This window comes from Mesoplodon mirus (assembly GCF_964341445.2).
Source record: "Mesoplodon mirus genome assembly, chromosome: 1".
NCBI lineage: Eukaryota > Metazoa > Chordata > Mammalia > Artiodactyla > Ziphiidae > Mesoplodon > Mesoplodon mirus.
Window position 1 is genome coordinate 3,902,778 of NC_138976.1, and position 18,195 is coordinate 3,920,972.

Below are 18,195 nucleotides of genomic sequence, written 5' to 3' on the forward strand. Positions count from 1 at the left end.
GAGCCACTGGGTTACAAACGACCGCGTCACTCCCAGAAAATGAAATCTGGGGAGGAAAGAAATACATACGCCCAGAGCTCCGCAGACGCGGGAGGTTGCTTTGTCATATTGAATGGTGACGCTCAAATCTCTTTATTCCACAGTGCCTAAGATTGTAATATTAGGTCCACCCGCCTCGGGGAAAACAACTATAGTAAGTATATCATATTAAGTGTTGTAATACGGGCGTATCTCGTTTGTCCTGCAGAGACGGAATGAGACTGCGCCTCTGCGAATTTTCAACATAACTGAGCTTTTCTTCATCTTTTCTCTCTCCTGCTTCTTCAATTATTTTCTCATGACAAGAGGCAGTATGTGTTTGTAGTAGAAAACCTAGAAAATACAAAAAACAAAAGGAGAGTTCCCCAACCATCCAGAGATAAGCATATTCTTTGAAGGTGTGGGATATTCCTTCCAGGGTTTTCTCATGGCTACACGGCCACCATCATGACAAACCCTTCGTTCCATCCTTAGGACACATTTCTAGAAGGGGAAGAAATGCTGGGTCAGATGGCACACACATTGCAAAGGCTTTTGGTGTGGAATCTTCAGATTCACTCGTAAAAGTTTAATTATGAAATGTTTTAACCGGTCAGAAAAGCAGAGAAACGACACCAGAGATACTCGTGTATCCCACTCCCGGATTTTACAGGAACTTATCATTTTGTCATATTTGCTTTGATGACTTTCTCTCCATTTCAAAGATAGTAGAACTTTAAAGATACGGCAAATACCTCACCCCACTTCCCTCACTCCTTTTTGTCTCTCCCTCCTTGGAGGCAACCCCTGTCCTGAAGCTGAAGCTTCATTCCATGTATGGTTTTAATCTTTCAGCTCCTTTTTTAAGTGCCAAAAGCGTCTTCAAATTAGAATCATCTGAGATGGAACTCTGTTTTTTCAAAAGCCTCGTTAGTGAGCATCAGGTAACATAAGTTAATGATAAACAAGAAGGTCCTACTGTAGAGCACAGGGAACTATATTCAATATCTTGTAACAACCTGTAATGGAAAAGAATCTGAAAAAGTATATCTATCTATCTATCTATCTATCTATATATATATATATATCTGAGTCACTCTGCTATACACCAGAACCTAACACAACATTGTAAATCAACTATATACTTTACTTAAAAAAATAAACATTAGCTGGGCTTCCCTGGTGGCGCAGTGGCTGAGAGTCCGCCTGCTGATGCAGGGGACGCAGGTTCGTGCCCCGGTCCGGGAAGATCCCACATGCCGCGGAGCGGCTGGGCCCGTGAGCCATGGCCGCTGAGCCTGCGCGTCCGGAGCCTGTGCTCCACAACGGGAGAGGCCACAATAGTGAGAGGCCCGCGTACCGCAAAAAGATAATAATAATAATAAATAAACATTAGCGAACTCTTCCTTGGTCACTGTACAATCGCTGTCAGCTCTCCTCCTGGGCCCAGATGATGCGGCAGGTGGTTGGTTTCCCCCGACTAGCTGGCGCCTGGCTTTATTCTGAAAAGGAATTAAGATGTCTGGTCCTTACATAAAACCACGTGTATCTGCCCTGCTTTTGGAGTTAGGATAGCCAGCTCTTCTATTTGTCTGTCACCTATCTGTCTGTCCATCCGTTCATCCATCCATCCATCTCTCTCTCTGTAGTTTTTCTGCTTCGTTCCTCAGGGTCAGGCTGTCAGCTTTCACTCCTCTCCGCAGTCCACCCTCCCGATCGCCATTTCACTGTTAGAAACCAGGGGCTCCTGGACCTGGGGACCTGGCAGTCGCTGGCACTAACTGGTGTTTCAGCTACAGGCCTTTGGGCAAATTCACTGTTCCCACCCCTGTCTGCTGTGTAGGGACACACAAACCTCATTTTACAATAAGATGATACGTAGTGAAAGCCTAACGGGCTATTTCCTGATCTTGTCGCTGGCATTTCCCAGCACGGGGAACAGAAAGATGAGGGTTCATACCTGCCCTGGGGGACCTCTAGGGCCTTCTTTTTCTTTTTGGCCATGCCGTGCGGCTTGCAGGATCTTAGTCCCCTGACCAGGGATTGAACCCCGGCCCCGGCAGTGAAAGCGCCGAGTCTTAACCACTGGACTGCCAGGGAAGTCCCCCTCCGGGGCCTTTTGAATCATCCCGCTGTTGAAATGGTCATCAGTATAATCTTGGCGTTAAGAACATTTTGTTGCACGATTATACATTAAAATGTGTTCTTCCCTGGTAGAGTATATATAGTGGCCATTGATGAACTAAACATTCACTTGGCGAGAATATGCCATCCCCCATTCTTTAAGAAAAAATGAACATTGAGTATGGGTCGTGACCCCTATTAGGGCCTGTCCCCGTGTTTCCTATTCTAAACCTTTCTTGAGTTAAGAACTCATGGTCCACAGAGCTTGAAGAGGCAGGCCCAGGGCAGTAAAGGGTAGGTTTCCCAGGTCCATTTAGAGTCAATGGCTGGTTGAAGAAGAAATGGCAGGCAAGCAGAATTCCACGGCTGGGAGGGACTTTGTGGGTTTGTCTCCCTTGGTGGCCTCCTTCCAGCCAGAAATAATTATGCTTCCCGGTGACAGCCTTTTCTAGTAGCATATGGAAGGACGGGGCATTGTAATGGTGGCCTCTTAATTATTCCTTTCACAAAAATTTTCTTTTCCTCTTTCCTTTCTTCAGGCAATGTGGCTTCGCAAACATCTGAATAGCAACCTCCTCAGTGTGGAGAGCTTGTTAGCAAAAGAATGTTCCTCTCTGGCTGCAGATGCCAGGACGCATTATCAGAAGTTCCAGGTAGGATGTGTCCTGGGGAGCAGGACGGGGTGAGAGCTCCCAAGGCTTCCCCATCCCCTACCCCACTCGTTCCATTTCCTGGTGGATTAAGTGAGAGAAAATACTGGGGTAAAATGAAATATAGGCAGGATGTGACAGAAGGAAGGAGAGAACTCTTCAGTAGGGCACACAGGTCCCGGTGGGTACTGAGGTGAGGGGTTTGTGGTGGGCAAGGATCAGTAACAGTGAGGACGCTGCTCTGTACCGATGCAGTGACCCAGCCCTGCTCTTCTTAGGGTCACAGCCAGCTCAGGTGGGTGGGAGCAGGGCAGGGGTCTCCATCATGACCAGGTGATGTGCCTGCTGGCCTGAGCTGGCGGGGAGTTTAAAGGGCAGTGGTCCAGCTCTCCCCAGAGTGGAAAGACCCTGAGTGCTGCAGCTCAGGGGCACTTCCTTCCGCCCCTCGGGGTGGGCACCCTGTGGCATCCCAGGAGGATCAGGGGTCTGTTTCTAAAATCCCACCAACACTATATTTGAAAGACTTTTTTTTTTTTTTTTTTGGCTGCGTTGGGTCTTCGTTGCTGCGTGCGGGCTTTCTCTCGTTGCGGCGAGCAGGGAGGGGCTACTCTTTGTTGTGGTGTGTGGGCTTCTCATTGCTGTGGCTTCTCTTGTTGCGGAGCACGGGCTCTAGGTGCACGGGCTTCAGTAGTTGCAGCATGCGGGCTCAGTCGTCGTGGCTTGCGGGCTCTAGAGCACAGGCTCAGTAGTTGTGGCGCACGGGCTTAGTTGCTCTGCAGCATGTGGGATCTTCCCAGACCAGGGCTCGAACCCGTGTCCCCTGCATTGGCAGGCGGATTCTTAACCACTGCGCCACCAGGGAAGCCCAAAAGACATTTTTAAAAGGGAAATATAGGGCTTGATCATGTTGGTTCTCTTAAATGCAAATAGAAATTTCCAACTATCTTTTCAAAACCCCCTTTGGAGCATAAGCAGATGCTTCAGTCCATTCAGGCTGCCGTCACAGAGACTGGGTGGCTTGGAAACAGAGTGAACCTCACAGTTCTGGAGGCTGGGAAGTCCAAGGTCATGGCGCCCACAGACTCAGTGTTGGCTGACAGCCGTCTTCTCACAGTAGCCTCACATGGCAAGAGGACAGGGAGCTCTCTGGAGCCTCTTCTTTTGGGCACCCAAAGGCCCCACCTCCCAATACCATCACCTTGAGGATTTCAGCACATGAACTTGCGGGGACACAGGCGTTCAGCCCAGAGCAGCGGGGCTGCTGCTTCAGGTGTTCTTCGCCGACACGCAGGCTTTCTCCTGTTTGTGAGGGGAGACAGCTGAGAAGGGTAGGGACCCTGGTGTCTGCTGAGTGCTAAGTGCGTGCAGGCCTCCCCTCCTCACCTCACGATTTTCCTGCAAGGTGTGCTGATACCTGGTGAGGTTGAGTAAGTGCCCAGGGCCAGGGCAGGATTCAGGCCCCACCCGGGGCTGCCCAGGGCTCGGGCTGCCAGTCGGAGTGAGAACCCTGGGTCTCCTGCCCATCTCTGCAGAAGCCGCAGCCGAGAGCTGGTCGCCGCCACTCTTGTGTTCATCTTCATTCATCGGGCCGGGTCTTGACCATGTGGCCGTGTGGTCACTGTTCCTCCAAGAACTCGGAAGGAAGCTTCCTGACCTCGTGGGCTGCCCATGAATGATGGCTGGTGGGACAAGTAGCAGAGACGGCCAGCCCGTGGCTGCAATAGCAGAGATCGCCCGGGCTGCCCAGGGCAGAAAAGGGGATTGGAAGCGGGATGCAGTGACTCCTGGGCCCCAGATGGAGGAAGCACCCACCTCCCTGGCTCTGTGGCCGGGAACTGGGCAGCACCCTGGCCTCCTCTGCCCCGTGCAGCTGCTTGTCTCTGTCTCCATTCTCCCTGTGAGTCTCCCTTCCTTTCGTCTTCTGCCTTCCACGGCCACTCATGACCACCACCCTCGTCCAGGTTCCCGTGTCTTTCGTTTACACCACCCACAGAGGCAGCTCCAAGGCCAAATTTCCAGAAAAGGGATTTGTGTAGGCCAGCTGGTCAGGTGGCCCCAGGGCCGGGCCAGCTCTGGTGAGGGGTGTGCACAGCAGGCACATCAAGGCCATGGAGCACGGCCACGGCCAGGAGGGCCCGGCAGGGTGCGGGCAGTTCCTGGAGGTGAGGGTGTCACGTAGGCAAACTCCCAACCTCAAATTTGCCAATAGCAACAGTTTGAGGGAAGTGAAGGAAAACCTCCTTCAGCAAGGTCAGCGCCCACCCCCTGCCCCGCTACCCAAATGGTGAACCGGTTCTAACACCACTTAATCCAGAGCACTTCCGGACCCCACATCACCTGGCCGGGACTCTCAGGGCAAGCAAGTGACGCCCCTGCACGGCCCTGCCGTCTTGCAGGAGTCAGAGTGTGTGGTCAGAGTTTGGGGGATACCAGCTTTTGGGGTGGGAATACACTTTTTAGAAAGAAAGTGCTTATCTCATTTCCTGCAGAAGATAAGCTTTTCAGGGTGGGAGAGGCAGGCTCATTTCTAGGATAAAGATGCTTTTATTAGGGTTAGAAAATTCAACGGCGAGGAGGGCGTTTAAGGAAATTCCTCCTGGGTTTCATTACGCTAATTATCAGCATATTTCAGACCACATCGAAGTGCTTTCAAGGGTGTCTTGTTGGGGCTCTTTGGTTCCGAAGCGCGGGCGGAGGGAAGATGAAAGGCCGAGGCGTCAGGACTGATCAAGGAGGGAAGTGCTCTGAGGAGTGGGGGCGGGTGCGTGGCCTTGCCGCAGACGCTGCCGCCTGCCCCGGCGAGGCCACTCATTAAGTGTTGTCTTTAAAGCATCTGCTGACCTGGAGCCTTTATAGCTCTTTCTGCAAGCAGCAGTAATACCTTCAAATACATAATCTTCTCCTGCTAATCTTGGTTCTGCCCTCCTATACAGAATCCTCTTATGTAGCGGGTGTTAACCAAGACGCTTCCATCTTCGGCATTTCCAAATGGTCTCTGCAACACTTCCTCATCCCCTCCTGTATGCCAAGCACCGTCCTGCGTGCCGTGCCGTGGGAGACCTAGAGATGAGTTCCTTCTCCTCTCGTCCCTGGGAACTTCTAGCCAGTGGGGGAGACCGAGGGTACCCAACCGAGAACGCAGGGCCAGAAAGCCCTCATGCAGTCAGTTGGTGGCTCGCTTGACTAATTCATTTACTGAGTGTCCGCTGAGCATCTCTTAAGCCCTAGACGTGGCTCTGGGCGGGAAAGAGCGTACAGGTTCCATGGGGAAAGGACATTTCTTTGCAGCAGGAGCTGGATGGAGCTGATTGCTCTAGAGTATATTAGATTTTTACTGAAAAAAAAAAAAAACAAAGAAAAGGAAAGCTTTATTATTGAAATCCCTGCAGGAAGCATATGTATTTGCAAATTTTAAACTGCAGAGTCCAGAGGCGCTCCACCTGAGCAGCACATTAGACTCACCTGGGCCCCACCAGACTCTTTTAGTCTGCATCCCTGGAAGTGGGGGACCAGGCATCTGGATTTAAACGTGCTCCCTAGGGAGTTCTCGTCTGGTCATCTGGGAGCCCAGCCCAGACACCATTCCCCTCTTCTCATGGCAGTTATTACTTTTACAGCACAGTTATTGCTAAATCAAGGTTTCTTTGGAACACAGCTGTTGCGTTAGAGCAGAACTGCCTGTGTATGTTGAGTGAATAAATGAGCCACACTCTAAAGGCTGCTCAGACCAGAAGGAGCCAAAGCTGGATTCTTCCCAACTTCAGTCCCGTTTAATTCCCAACTTCAGTCCCGTTTAAAAATTAAGAACCTGGTGTAACATGACGTACCCAAGCGCCCAGTTGTCAGTCACCATTCTTTTTTTTTTTTTTTTTTTTTTTTTGCGGTACACGGGCCTCTCACTGCTGTGGCCTCTCCCGTTGCGGAGCACAGGCTCCGGACGCGCAGGCTCAGCGGCCATGGCTTACGGGCCCAGCCGCTCCACAGCATGTGGGATCCTCCCAGACCGAGGCACGAACCCGCGTCCCCTGCATCGGCAGGCAGACTCTCAACCACTGAGCCACCAGGGGAGCCCTCAGTCACCATTCTTTAACGTCCAAATAATAGCACTTGTGCCCTTCTCCTGCCTCTGTCTACACAGAGGTGTAGTCCCCTGCAAGTATTTCTGAGGATTTCCGGGATTGCCCGGCGGTCCTGGCTTCCAGGTCCTCTGGGTTGTCTCCTTCCCCTCTGGCCATTCCATCTCCCACCTGGCTGCTCTCTGTCTTGGAGGCTGTGTTCAGACACAGCCAGCAGGAGCCCGCACACGCTGTCCTTCCCTGTCCGCCACCCAAGGCAGTGGTGCGGAACGGTCCTTTTTGGAAGGTTTGGGGCAGGGGGAGGATGGGGGCAGCCCAGGATGGGGACAGAGAAACCCAAAGACCAGTCTCCGTAGCTCCTTTAAAGTTCGCTGGCCTTTGCCGCTACCGGGTTTCCCTTCCCGGCCACCTCCCTCTGCGGGCCTGTCGGTGCCCCGTGGTGGGGTCTCTGCTCTCCCTTCAAAGCCTCATCTCCTGTCCTCGCCCTCCTCTCACCTGCTGTCCCCGTTCCAGACTCTGCCTGGGCCCTGCCTCTCAGAACCAGGAGAGTCCCTGCCATGTAAACCTGCCCTGACAGCCCCGAGAAGCAGCAGAAACTTTGAAGGGAGAGTTGTCTTTAAAGGATTCTCGGATCAGTTCTTAGGTGAGCGCAAGTCCAAGCACGGGCCTTCCCTCCCCCACCAGCAGCCCCTCGAGGGAGGCCCCTCCCCTCCGGGCAGACCAGGAGTCTCAACTCTTCCCCTTCCTGCTTTGCTCCAGATGGAAATTCATACAGTTGATCAACAACATGCCCACAACTCCTGAGCAAGCGTTACCCAAAGGTGACACAGTGACGTCAGGGGCCCTGAGGCTGGGGCCTGGAGATGGGACCATGTGGGCTGCTACCATCCTGTGGAGGAAGCCCAGGCTGGAGAAGCTCAGTGAGGCGCCCCGGGGGCCAGAGCCAGGGCTTGAGCCTCCAGGGGCTGCGTCTTCGGGGCAGGGGCGGCACCTCCGAGGTTCGCAGGCCAGCGGTTCTGCCCCGGGTTCGGGCACTGGGAGCTGGGAGGAGAAGAAAGGTCCAAACTGGGGCCAACGCAGCCGATTCTGCCCTTTACGGCAAGGAGGCAGGCTGGCGGTCGCGTTGCCACCGAGTGGGATGCCGAGGGGCCAGGGGCCTGCACCTGGGCTGGGCTTTCTAGGTGACCAGCAGGGGCTGCACTGGGCTCCATCCGTTTGTTTGTCCCTGATTCTCCCCCAAAAGCCAGGCTCTGGGGGCTGGGGTGGGAGAGCACAGCAGAGCTCCGGAAGGAGGGAGCCTGATTCCTGCAAAGACAGTTTGGCAGGGCTCCGAGCAGCGGCCCCTGGGAAGCCCCCGCTGCTGACATGACACATCAAAGCTGGCACCGAGACAGCACAGAGGCAGTGAGCGGCGGGGGGGAGCACTCGCGAGGGGCCGCGCTCAAAGTCGCCGGCCTGTCCCCCGCCGTGGGGGGCGCCGCGCTCCACCCAGACCTGTCGCCTTTCAACCCGTGTTATTTATTTATTTATTTTTTTTTGCGGTACGCGGGCCTCTCACTGTTGTGGCCTCTCCCGTTGCGGAGCACAGGCTCTGGACGCGCAGGCTCAGCAGCCATGGCTCACGGGCCCAGCCGCTCCGCGGCATGTGGGATCCTCCCGGACCGGGGCATGAGCCCATGTCCCCTGCATTGGCAGGCGGACTCTCAACCACTGTGCCACCAGGGAAGCCCTCAACCCGTGTTCTTTGATTGGCTTGCACCCACCTCGTCTCCCGCATCCCAGAACCTGTTTGAATGCTGCTTCCCAAATGGGTGATGGCAGGGAAGGGAGAGAAATCTCGGGATGGAAACCGGCTGCACCTGGGGTCGGCGGGGCACACCAGGGGACAGGAAAGGATAGAAGCCATATGGAGGGGAGGGGCAGGGCTGCACCCTGTTCCCCTTGGCAGCCTCAGGGGTGGGGCGGTTCCTGGGATCGTGGGGGCATATGGGCACCAGCAGGACACTCTCCCTCTCCAGCAACTTCTTCCACGTGGGGTAGGGTCTTGGGTGCTGGAATTTGCTTAAGTCAGTGATGCCCCAGGTGTGGTCCCCCAACCAGCATCCTCAGCATCACCCGAAAACCTACTCGAAATGCAGATTCCCAGCCTAACCCGGACTTGCCGAGTCAGAAACCCTGGGGCGAGGCCAGCGATCTGTGAGTTAACAAGCTCTTCCGGGATGCACTTTCAAGTTGAGAACTACTGGCTTAAGCAGGAAATTGGCAGAGGGCAGATGTAAGGACACAGAGGTGTCTTAGGAGATGCTGAAACCAGGGACCAGATGCCGCTGGCCTCCCTCCTGTCTCTGGCTTACTCATTCATTCATCCTCTCTCTCCCGCTCACTCTTGCTCTTGACTTTTGCTGTGCACTTCTAGAAGCCGTAGTGGCCCCATAACTTTCAAGGGGAGACATTACAAGTTCCCATCAGAGGCGCCCCCTCCCTTATCCTCTTGCTGTCTGCTGTTCCTCTTCCAATTCCACGTCCTGGAAAAGCCATTCTGGGGCTGAGAGACCTGGTTTCTCTCTCTCCTTTTGTACTGGTTTTATTCGCTTATACTCCCCCTGTGCCTGCAAAGTGGCTGCTGCAGCTCCAGCTGTTACATCCTCTCAGCTTCAGATCCAGTGGAAAGCAAGGTTCCTGCCCCTGATGATTGCACTCATGTCCTGGGCCTGACTCTCACTCGCTGGGACTGGGCCTTGGGCAGCCTCTGAAATAATCACAGTGGCCAGGAGTGGGATATGCTGATCAGCTTGGACCAATCAGGGCCCTCTTCTGGATCCGATGGTGGGCTTGACCCCACAGAAACTGTAAAGGCTGAAGGGCAAGATAGTGTGGCCTCAAAGGAACTTTGGGGGACTGTATATTACTGGAGGTGGGGTGTATGGGTTTCTGGGCACAAAATAAAAGCAAACACTGAAGTATTGTTACTCATTTCTACTGGTGTAGTGTGTGAGGCCTGAAGAGGGCAAGACACAAGGTCACCCAGCTGGCTGGAGCTGAAGCAGCCATTATGTAGGCAAGAGGTGGGAGTTTGAACCATGAAAGGAACCAGCCTTGGGCAGGGGTTGGGGAGATGAGCCCTAATGCTGAGGGTGTCTCTGCTCTACATAAAAACATCTGTTCCAGGAATCCCCCACCCCCCAGCAGTGGGCCTTAGCATTTGGAATTTATTTTGACTTCCCATATCTTTTATCAGAGGTGTGAGTGGGAGTTGGGAGAAATTTGGGCCCCTGGTTGTGCACTACAGTGGTAGGTGACACAGACCAGGCATCAGTGGCCCACTGGGCAGAGCTGCTTCCTCATCCAGATCCTCGCTGAGGAAGGAGGTGCAGGGTTTATCAAGGGGGCCTGAAGGTAACAATTGCCATAGCACCGAGCCCTTGCTGGGGGCCACGCACGTCCCAGGCGTCACATGTATTACCTCATTTAATCCTCATGGCAACTCTTTGAAGCACTTGGTCTTCGTCTCGTTTACAGACGCGGAAAGTGAGGCTCAGAGCACTGAAGGCACTGTCCAGGGTCACTCAGCGGGTGACCAAGGTCCAAATCATGAGTGTCTGAGTCCCCAGCCAATCCAGTGGTCCCCCAAGGTTCTCCCTGGGAACATTCTTTCCCCACTCGGGCCATCCTTCTCCTGAAGCCAGAGAGAACCTCCTGGATCACGGCTCACAGACCTTCCACCTCCTCCCCCTCTAGCTCCTCGCCCTCCCCTGTGAGCCGGTTCCCGGGACACCCTTCACTGCCACCTCCACATGCCCAAGCCCAGCCTGCTCTTGTCAGGGAACCCATTCAAACGGCTCAAAGAGAAGACAGGTCAGGGTGCTGCCTGTAGAATCCAGGAGAACTCGAGCCCCCGTGGGGATTGGCCGCCTACCTCCCAGCTCTTCTCTGCACACCTGGTACCCCACTCCCTCTCTCGGAATCGCTCTGTGTGTGAACTGACCGAAGCCGGTTCACTGCACGCAGGTAGACACGGAGGGGGCCAAGTGCTGTCTATTCCCCTGACTCTCCCTCCCAGGACGTAAGGAGAGGGAGGCGTGGACGGATTCTGCCGCGTGCATGGACGCTTATTAAAATGCCATTTCTAAGTCAGCAGCCCCGAGCGTTCCCACAGCCTGTCCCAGAGGCTCCGTGACGTCCCAGCTCTCTGTCCCTTTAGGTGCTCCTTCATCACTCCAGGCACACATGGCAGCATTCCCGAGGCAGGATCTGGTCACTCTGGACGCTGGCTCTGAAACGAGAGGTCCGGACTTTTCTCCAGCATCACTGACATGTTGCCAGGCCCACCGTTTGCCCTAAGGATACTTCAGGAAATTAGGGAAAGGTGCTCATTCCCCTGGGCCTACGTGTTCCCCCTTCAGGGTCCCCAGCTTGGCAAAAGGAGTGTAAGGTAGATTTCCCCTGCCCCCCGCCGCACAGCTGGGTGCCTCTAGGCTCCCCTGCTGGGCCATGGCCCTGAGGGCCCTCACCCGCACGTGGCAGAAGCCCTGCCCCCTCCTGGAGGCTGGTCAGCCCGGACATAGCTTGGGATGTGTGGCCCGGGGCTGGCCCAGGAGTCTCCCTTGGCCGAGTGTTGGGGAGTTTGGGGAGAAGCACCCGCTTTTAGTGACCAGGGGTCAAGGGGACACCTGAGAGTGGGTTTTCCAGTGGCATGGGCTCTGGGGCGTTTGAGGTTTTGTTAGAGCAGACCTGGTTGTGAAAAATGGGATGTCACTTCTGGTCCGAGAGAGACAGCTAAGAAGAGAGGAAGCAGAAGGAAGGCCACTCTAGGTGTCACTCCGCGTACCCCGCGACCGTTGCTTGTTTGTCCTTCCCGAGCCTGGCCTGCCCGGGTTCAGGTCCTGCCTCTGCTCCTCCCTGGCTGTGTAGCCCAGGGAGGTGACGTAACCTCTCTGGTGCCCAGCTTCCCCATCCGTATAAAGGGGATGAAAATAGTACAGACTGCACAGAGCTGTAAACCCTGACTACTGTAGCCTGGCACAGTGCCTGGCACCCAGCACAGGCTCAGCAGAAACCACCAGCACTTTCAGTACTTACCGAGCGAATTAGGGAACATGAAGTTTCGTTAAGTCATCCGTCAGCAGGGGCTTCCTCCATCCCCGACGCTGTTTTGGTGCAGTGGCAGAGGTGTGCTGGTCAGTATTTCACAACCAGCTCTCTGAGGGAAAAAGCCCTCCTTTGTAGCATCTGCCCATTTCCGTGGTACAAATGCCACAGGATACCAGGGCCTGCTTCAGGCTACCACTGTGAGGTCACGGAACGTGGGTTTGGGAAGAGACGTGCACCACCGGCTCCCTCTTGTACACCGTTGTCTGGGGTACAAAGCGAGTAAGACTCAGTCCCTTTCCTCCAGGAACTGTGAAACTCTCTGGGGAGACGGACATGTGAGCAGGCCCCTGGAAGGGCGTCTGGTTAGTGCAGTAACAGAGTTTGCCATCGAGGATTATGGCAGCCGCCAACCCAGCCCGGGAAGGGTCAGGGAGGGCTGCCTGCAGGCAGTGGCACTTGGGGCTGAGGCCCAGGGGGAACCTGGAGTCACCCAGGTGGCGGGTGAGGGAGACCGTCGGGGCAGGGGCTCAGGAGAAGCCAGAGCATGGAGGTGGGCACGCATGCATGTTGGGGGGGTCATCAAAGAGGAGCCCACGCTGGACCAGGGCAGGGCCGCAAGCTGGGCCTGGGCTTCATAGAGGCCACAGGGCCCTGGCCCGGGACCTGGAGAAGCTTCGTGTCCACAGGGCCGGGTCCTTGGTTCTTAGCGAGCCCACTGGCCTGCCAGTCTGTGTCCCTTTGAGCCCCACACGGAAGGTCGGACTCTCATCCCGTGTCATCTTTCCTGTAGACGTTGCCCGACACGCTGCTCGTCCGACTGGTTCAGGAACGCCTGAGGGAAGAGGACTGCGTCAGGCGGGTAAGAAGCCCTGCGTGGGGCCAGCGGGGGCTCCGGGGAGAGGGGGCCTCCTTTACCCGATGAAGGAGGCTGAGGGCCGGGTGTTTATGTCCTAGAGCAGAGATGACCTGCAGAGAAGGGTAAGAACCGAAACCCGGTGAAGGTCAGGCTGTGCACGTGGATTTCACCTTGGATGGAGGAAAAATAACAAGGTGGCACCTGGGGAGCCCATTGGGATTCCTGTAGGAAAGAGCTGGCCCGCCCCACGGGGTCACAGGAGAGCCTTTAATGGAAGGACAGCTGCAGAAGTGGGGAGGGAGGCGCCCCGGACCTGGAGGGGCAGAGGGAGGATTGGGGGACCCCTGAACTCTCCTTCCATCCTCTGACCTCTCGTCAGCACTCTCTCCCGCCAGACCCCGTGAAGCCAGAGGGCAGGGGTCCAGGTGAGGCCGTCCGTGGAGGTCAGCCTCCTGGGGCGTGGACGGGGGTTGTGATATTGTGATTCATAAGAAGAAATGTGTATTTGGTCTTCGTCCAATTTATCAGTTGTTTGGGATTTTTTTAGTCCTCCATGTTAATTTTTCGCTAGTGTGTTTTACTGTTATCTCTTTGTAGGTTTTTCTGTTTTTCTTTTTTTTAGTGGATGACCTAGCAATTACAATATACAAACTTAGATTTCCACAGTCTACTTAGAGTCGGTATTTTACCATTTCAGGCAGAATGTGCAATATTGGTCTCTTTCCTGTCTAATCTTTATGTTGTAGTTGTCTTATGTTTTCATCTGTATGCATCAAAAATCTCATCGGGCAAATGTTATAATTTTCGGTCTCAATCATCAAACATATTTTAAAAACTCAAGAGGAGAGTAGTTGGTTATATTTATTCAGGTATTTACTATTTCTCTTGTTCCCCTTTCATTCCTGATGTTCCAAGTGTCCCTTTCTGCCTGAAAAACTTTTTAGCAATTCTTCTAGGGTAGGTATGCCGGCAATTAATTCTCTTGCTTTTCCTTCATCTGAGAATGTCTTTATTTTGCCTTCATTCCTGAAGGATATTTTCTTCTGAATTCAGAATTCTAGACTGACAGTTTTTTTCTTTCAGCACTTGGCAAAATGTTTCACTTTTAACACTGTGGTTTCTGGTGAAAATCCATAGTCAATCAAACTCATAAATAATGTGTCCTTTCTCTCTTGCCCCTTTCAAGATTGTTTTCTTTGTTTGTAATTTTCAGAAGTTTATGATATGTCTGGGCATGACTTTTTTGGGATTTATTCTTTGTGGGGCTCCTTGAATTTATACGTTTATGTTTTTCTCCAAACTTGGGAAGTTTTCAGCCGTTGTTTCTTCAAATAAATTCCCACACCACTCTCTTTCTTCTCCCCTCCGAGACTCCACTGGCATAAAGGTCAGGCCATTCAGTGTTCTCTCATGGGTCGCTGAAGCTCTGTTGTTTTTTTTTTTTTTTTTTTTTTTGCTGTACGCGGGCCTCTCACTGCTGTGGCCTCTCCCGTTGCGGAGCACAGGCTCCGGACACACAGGCTCCGCGGCCATGGCTCGCGGGCCCAGCCGCTCCGCGGCATGTGGGATCTTCCGGGATCGGGGCACGAACCCGTGTCCCCTGCATCGGCAGGCGGACTCTCAACCACTGCGCCACCAGGGAAGCCCGAAGCTCTGTTGTTTTGTTTTGTTTTATTTTTTTCTATCTTTTTTTTCTCTCTGTTGATAAGATTGAACTAGCTTCAGGCTCATTAAACCTTTTCTCTCTCATCTCCAGGCTACTCTTGAGCCTGTCCAGGGAGTTTTTAATTTTGATTATTGTATTTTTCAGTTCTAAAAATGCCATTTGGTTCTTCTTTCTGTCTTCTGTTTCTTTGCCGAGGATTTCTATGTGTGCATTCGTTTACTGGGAGCTTTGTCGTTGTCGGGGGTTTTTGTTTGTTTGTTTGTTTGTTTGTTTGTTTTTGCGGTATGCGGGCCTCTCACTGTTGTGGCCTCTGCCGTTGCGGAGCACAGGCTCCGGACGCGCAGGCTCAGCGGCCATGGCTCACGGGCCCAGCCGCTCTGCAGCATGTGGGATCTTCCCGGACCAGGGCACGAACCTGTGTCCCCTGCATCGGCAGGCGGACTCTCAACCACTGCGCCACCAGGGAAGCCCTGTCGTTGTTTTAGTAATAGCTGCTTCACTGTCTCGTCTGACGGTTCCAACCCTTGAGTCATGTTGGGAGTGGTGTCTAATGTCCCATCCCATGTGAGGTGAAATTTTCCTGGTTCTCCCTGTGTTAAGTAATTTTGTACGCTGAACATGCAAAATATTGCTCTGAGACTCTGGGTCTTGTTTGAATCCTATGGCGAATGTTGATATTTTCGTCTTAGCAGACAATTGCTTCAGTTGGGCTCAGGTCGCAAGTTCTAACCACCTTCTCTGGGCTGTGGTTTACACCTCAGTTGTGTTCGTAAGCCTTTGCAGTGCTGTGTGGTTCTCTACGGCTCTGTGCTGTGTGGGTGCCACTCAGGGGGGCCTGGGCAGCGGCTGTGCTGTAGGGCATTTCTCAGGAAGGCTGGAAGGCTGTTCGGGGTCAGCCCCATTCATGCACAGCTCGGGGGTGAGCCGGGAGTCCATAAACAACGTCATTTGGTTGCTTTCCTGCGCTCCCCTCTTTGCCGCTTTCTTGGTGACCTCCAGTTCCCTGGTGTCCCTCTATTTGATCTTTTGGCCAGAAAGCTGGGCCTTTATCTACCTGGCTCTGTCACAGGCTTCCTGAGACAATGCTTGTGACCAGGGCCAAGTGGTGGGAGGACAGTGAGAGGAAAAATTCATGGGGCTTTGCTGCATTTTCTAGGGACTGGAGAGGAAGGGTCCCCTGCGCTGTAAGAGCTTCAGGCCCCCCGCAGGCCCCCTTTGTCATGCAGGATGGCCTCAAGGCAGGAGTGCAGAAAAACAGAAAAGAAAAAAATACACAGGGAGATTTCCCCTCCTCTCTCTGTGTGTTGGGAGTCCCATTTCTTTTTAAATTTTATTTATTTATTTATTTATTTTTGGCTGTGTTGGGTCTTCGTTTCTGTGCATGGGCTTTCTCTAGCTGCGGCGAGCGGGGGCCACTCTTCATCGCAGTGCGCGGGGCTCTCACTGTCGTGAGAGGCCACTGTCGTGGCCTCTCTTGCTGCGGAGCACAGGCTCCAGATCCGCAGGCTCAGTAGTTGTGACTCACGGGCCTAGTTGCTCTGCGGCACGTGGGATCTTCCTAGACCAGGGCTCGAACCCGTATCCCCTGCATTGGCAGGCAGATTCTCAACCACTGTGCCACCAGGGAAGCCCGGGAGTCCCCTTTCTTACTTCTCAAGCCAGAAATAGGGGCTCCTGGCCCTGTCTCTGTCCCTCCCTATTGCCCATCTCAGGCTTCAGGCTGCCTGGAGAGACCAGCTCGGGGATACTGGGTTGGTGGGATCTTGAATTTTGATCTTCTTCCCCAGTTCACCTACGACTGTATACCTTCTGAGTCCTCAAATAGCCGCCCTTTGAATCCTGTCCGTGCATGGTAGCTGCTTTCAGTGGGGGTGACAGGTTACAGTGGGCTTACTCTGTCTTGCCCAGAACCAGAACTCGTGTGCGCACACACACAGACGCATACATACACTCTCTTGCTTAAAAATTGATTGAGAGGCCCACATCTGGAAAGATGCCTGGGCACCTTCCCAGGGCACTGGTGAAGGAGGAGCAGTTCTCACAGGCTCGCTCTGCGTGGTCCTCAGCCACGTGGGTCTAAATCATGAGAGAGCCTCAGGTAAGCTGCAGTCTGAGTTTCAAAGTCTGGTCTGAACAGCCTGTTTTCCTCTGACTTCAAATTGTTCCCAGCGAGCTGATTGTCTCCTACTGCCCAGGCCTAGGCGAGTGCCCGGAGCTCAGAGGCCAGTCTACATCGGGGGTAGACACATTTTTTTTCTGTCCAGGCTAGATAGTAAATATTTTAGGCTTTGCAGACCATTCTGATGTAATGTGAAAGCAGCCATGCATGATATATAAATGAAAGGGCATGGTTTGTTCCAGTAAAACTTTATTTATAAAAACTGGCAGCAGGCTGTACTTTGCTAACCCTTGTCCTAAATGATACTTTCACACGATGATAAAAACACTTCTCCCCTTTCTCTTCAGTTCTAAATAAAAAACAGACCTCCACCTTCCAGCAATGTTAGGAGAAAGGCCACTTAACCACAGACTTTTGTTGTAACCAAGCTCCCTCCTTGTGACCCGGCTCCCAAGCCCCCGGCTCAATTCCACCCACTCCAGTCAAGTGCCCACTGTAGGCACTGCACTGTCCATCCTGCTGGGACCCTGCCCCCTGCCCCCGCTCATCCTCCTCAGTTCCCCATGAGCAGGGTGGCACCCTGGGCCCCAGGCTCACCACCTGCAGTTGGAGACAGAGCCTCATGTGCCCAAAGCAAAGCCGACTGGGAAGGCTTGTGATGGGGCCACAAACACAGTGTGAAGGGAAACCAGGCCCAGGGGAGTCCAGTTGTCACCGAAGCCTCTCGAGATGGGGGCGGGGCAGTCTGCGGAGGGGCCGTCTTGGGCAGAGGGGACGGCGGGCAGACAAGGCAGGACTGGGAATATAGCTCCCCTGACCCCTACCGCCGCCTTAGTTCAACCAACCTCAGACCAACTCTTCCTAAACCTGACCCACCCAGCGGTCACCCTCTTATCTGGGAAATGGTGGAAGAGTCGTTTGTCAGGAGTGAAGGGGAAGGCAGAACACCCTAAGTGACCGGAAACGGGACGGGACTTTCTCGTACAAAACGCTCTATGCCTTAATCCGTAATTGGTTATGAGTTGCCGAGTCTAATTCAACTCTGGCCTTGCGGATCCCCAGGCAGGAAGCGTTTGGGTCTGCCTTTCGTCTCTTTGCTCTTCAGAGCTGAGCTGTTTCTCCTCTTCACCAGCACTGCTTGTCACATGGCGGGTGTCACTCCTTTGGTATGAGTGCACCCAAGTCACCCAGACCGGAACCCCTCAGCGGGATGGGGGCTGTATTTTTTTAAAATCAATTAATTTATTTATTTTTGGCTGCACTGGGTCTTCGTTGCTGCACGCAGGCTTTCTTTAGTTGGGTTGAGCGGGGGCTACTCTTCATTGCGGTGCGCGGGCTTCTCACTGCGGTGGCTTCTCTTGTGTGGAGCACGGGCTCTAGGCACGCGGGTTTCACTAGTTGTGGCACGCGGGCTCAGTAGTTGTGGCTCGCGGGCTCTACAGCGCAGGCTCAGTAGTTGTGGCACATGGGCTTAGTTGCTCCGCAGCATGTGGGATCTTCCCGGGCCAGGGATTGAACCCACATCCCCTGCATTGGCGGGCGGATTCTTAACCACTGCGCCACCAGGGGAGCCTGTATTTTTAAAACTTCAAGTA

At 53.7% G+C, this 18,195-nt stretch overlaps 1 protein-coding gene across 4 annotated transcripts in view; it reads left to right on the forward strand.

Annotated features, from left to right (window-relative positions):
• The window catches only part of AK8 (adenylate kinase 8), a 130,554-nt gene that overhangs the window by 9,485 nt on the left and 102,874 nt on the right, over positions 1-18,195 (forward strand). For 3 of the 4 annotated variants that reach the window (XM_082621062.1, XM_082621063.1, XM_082621065.1), the window contains 3 exons: positions 144-193; positions 2,682-2,795; positions 12,750-12,818. In XM_082621062.1, coding sequence (XP_082477188.1) covers positions 144-193; positions 2,682-2,795; positions 12,750-12,818 — 233 coding nt within the window. Of the gene's footprint in view, positions 1-143; positions 194-2,681; positions 2,796-7,702; positions 7,867-12,749; positions 12,819-18,195 lie in introns of those variants that run through there. The other variant, XM_082621064.1, reaches the window with a different exon arrangement.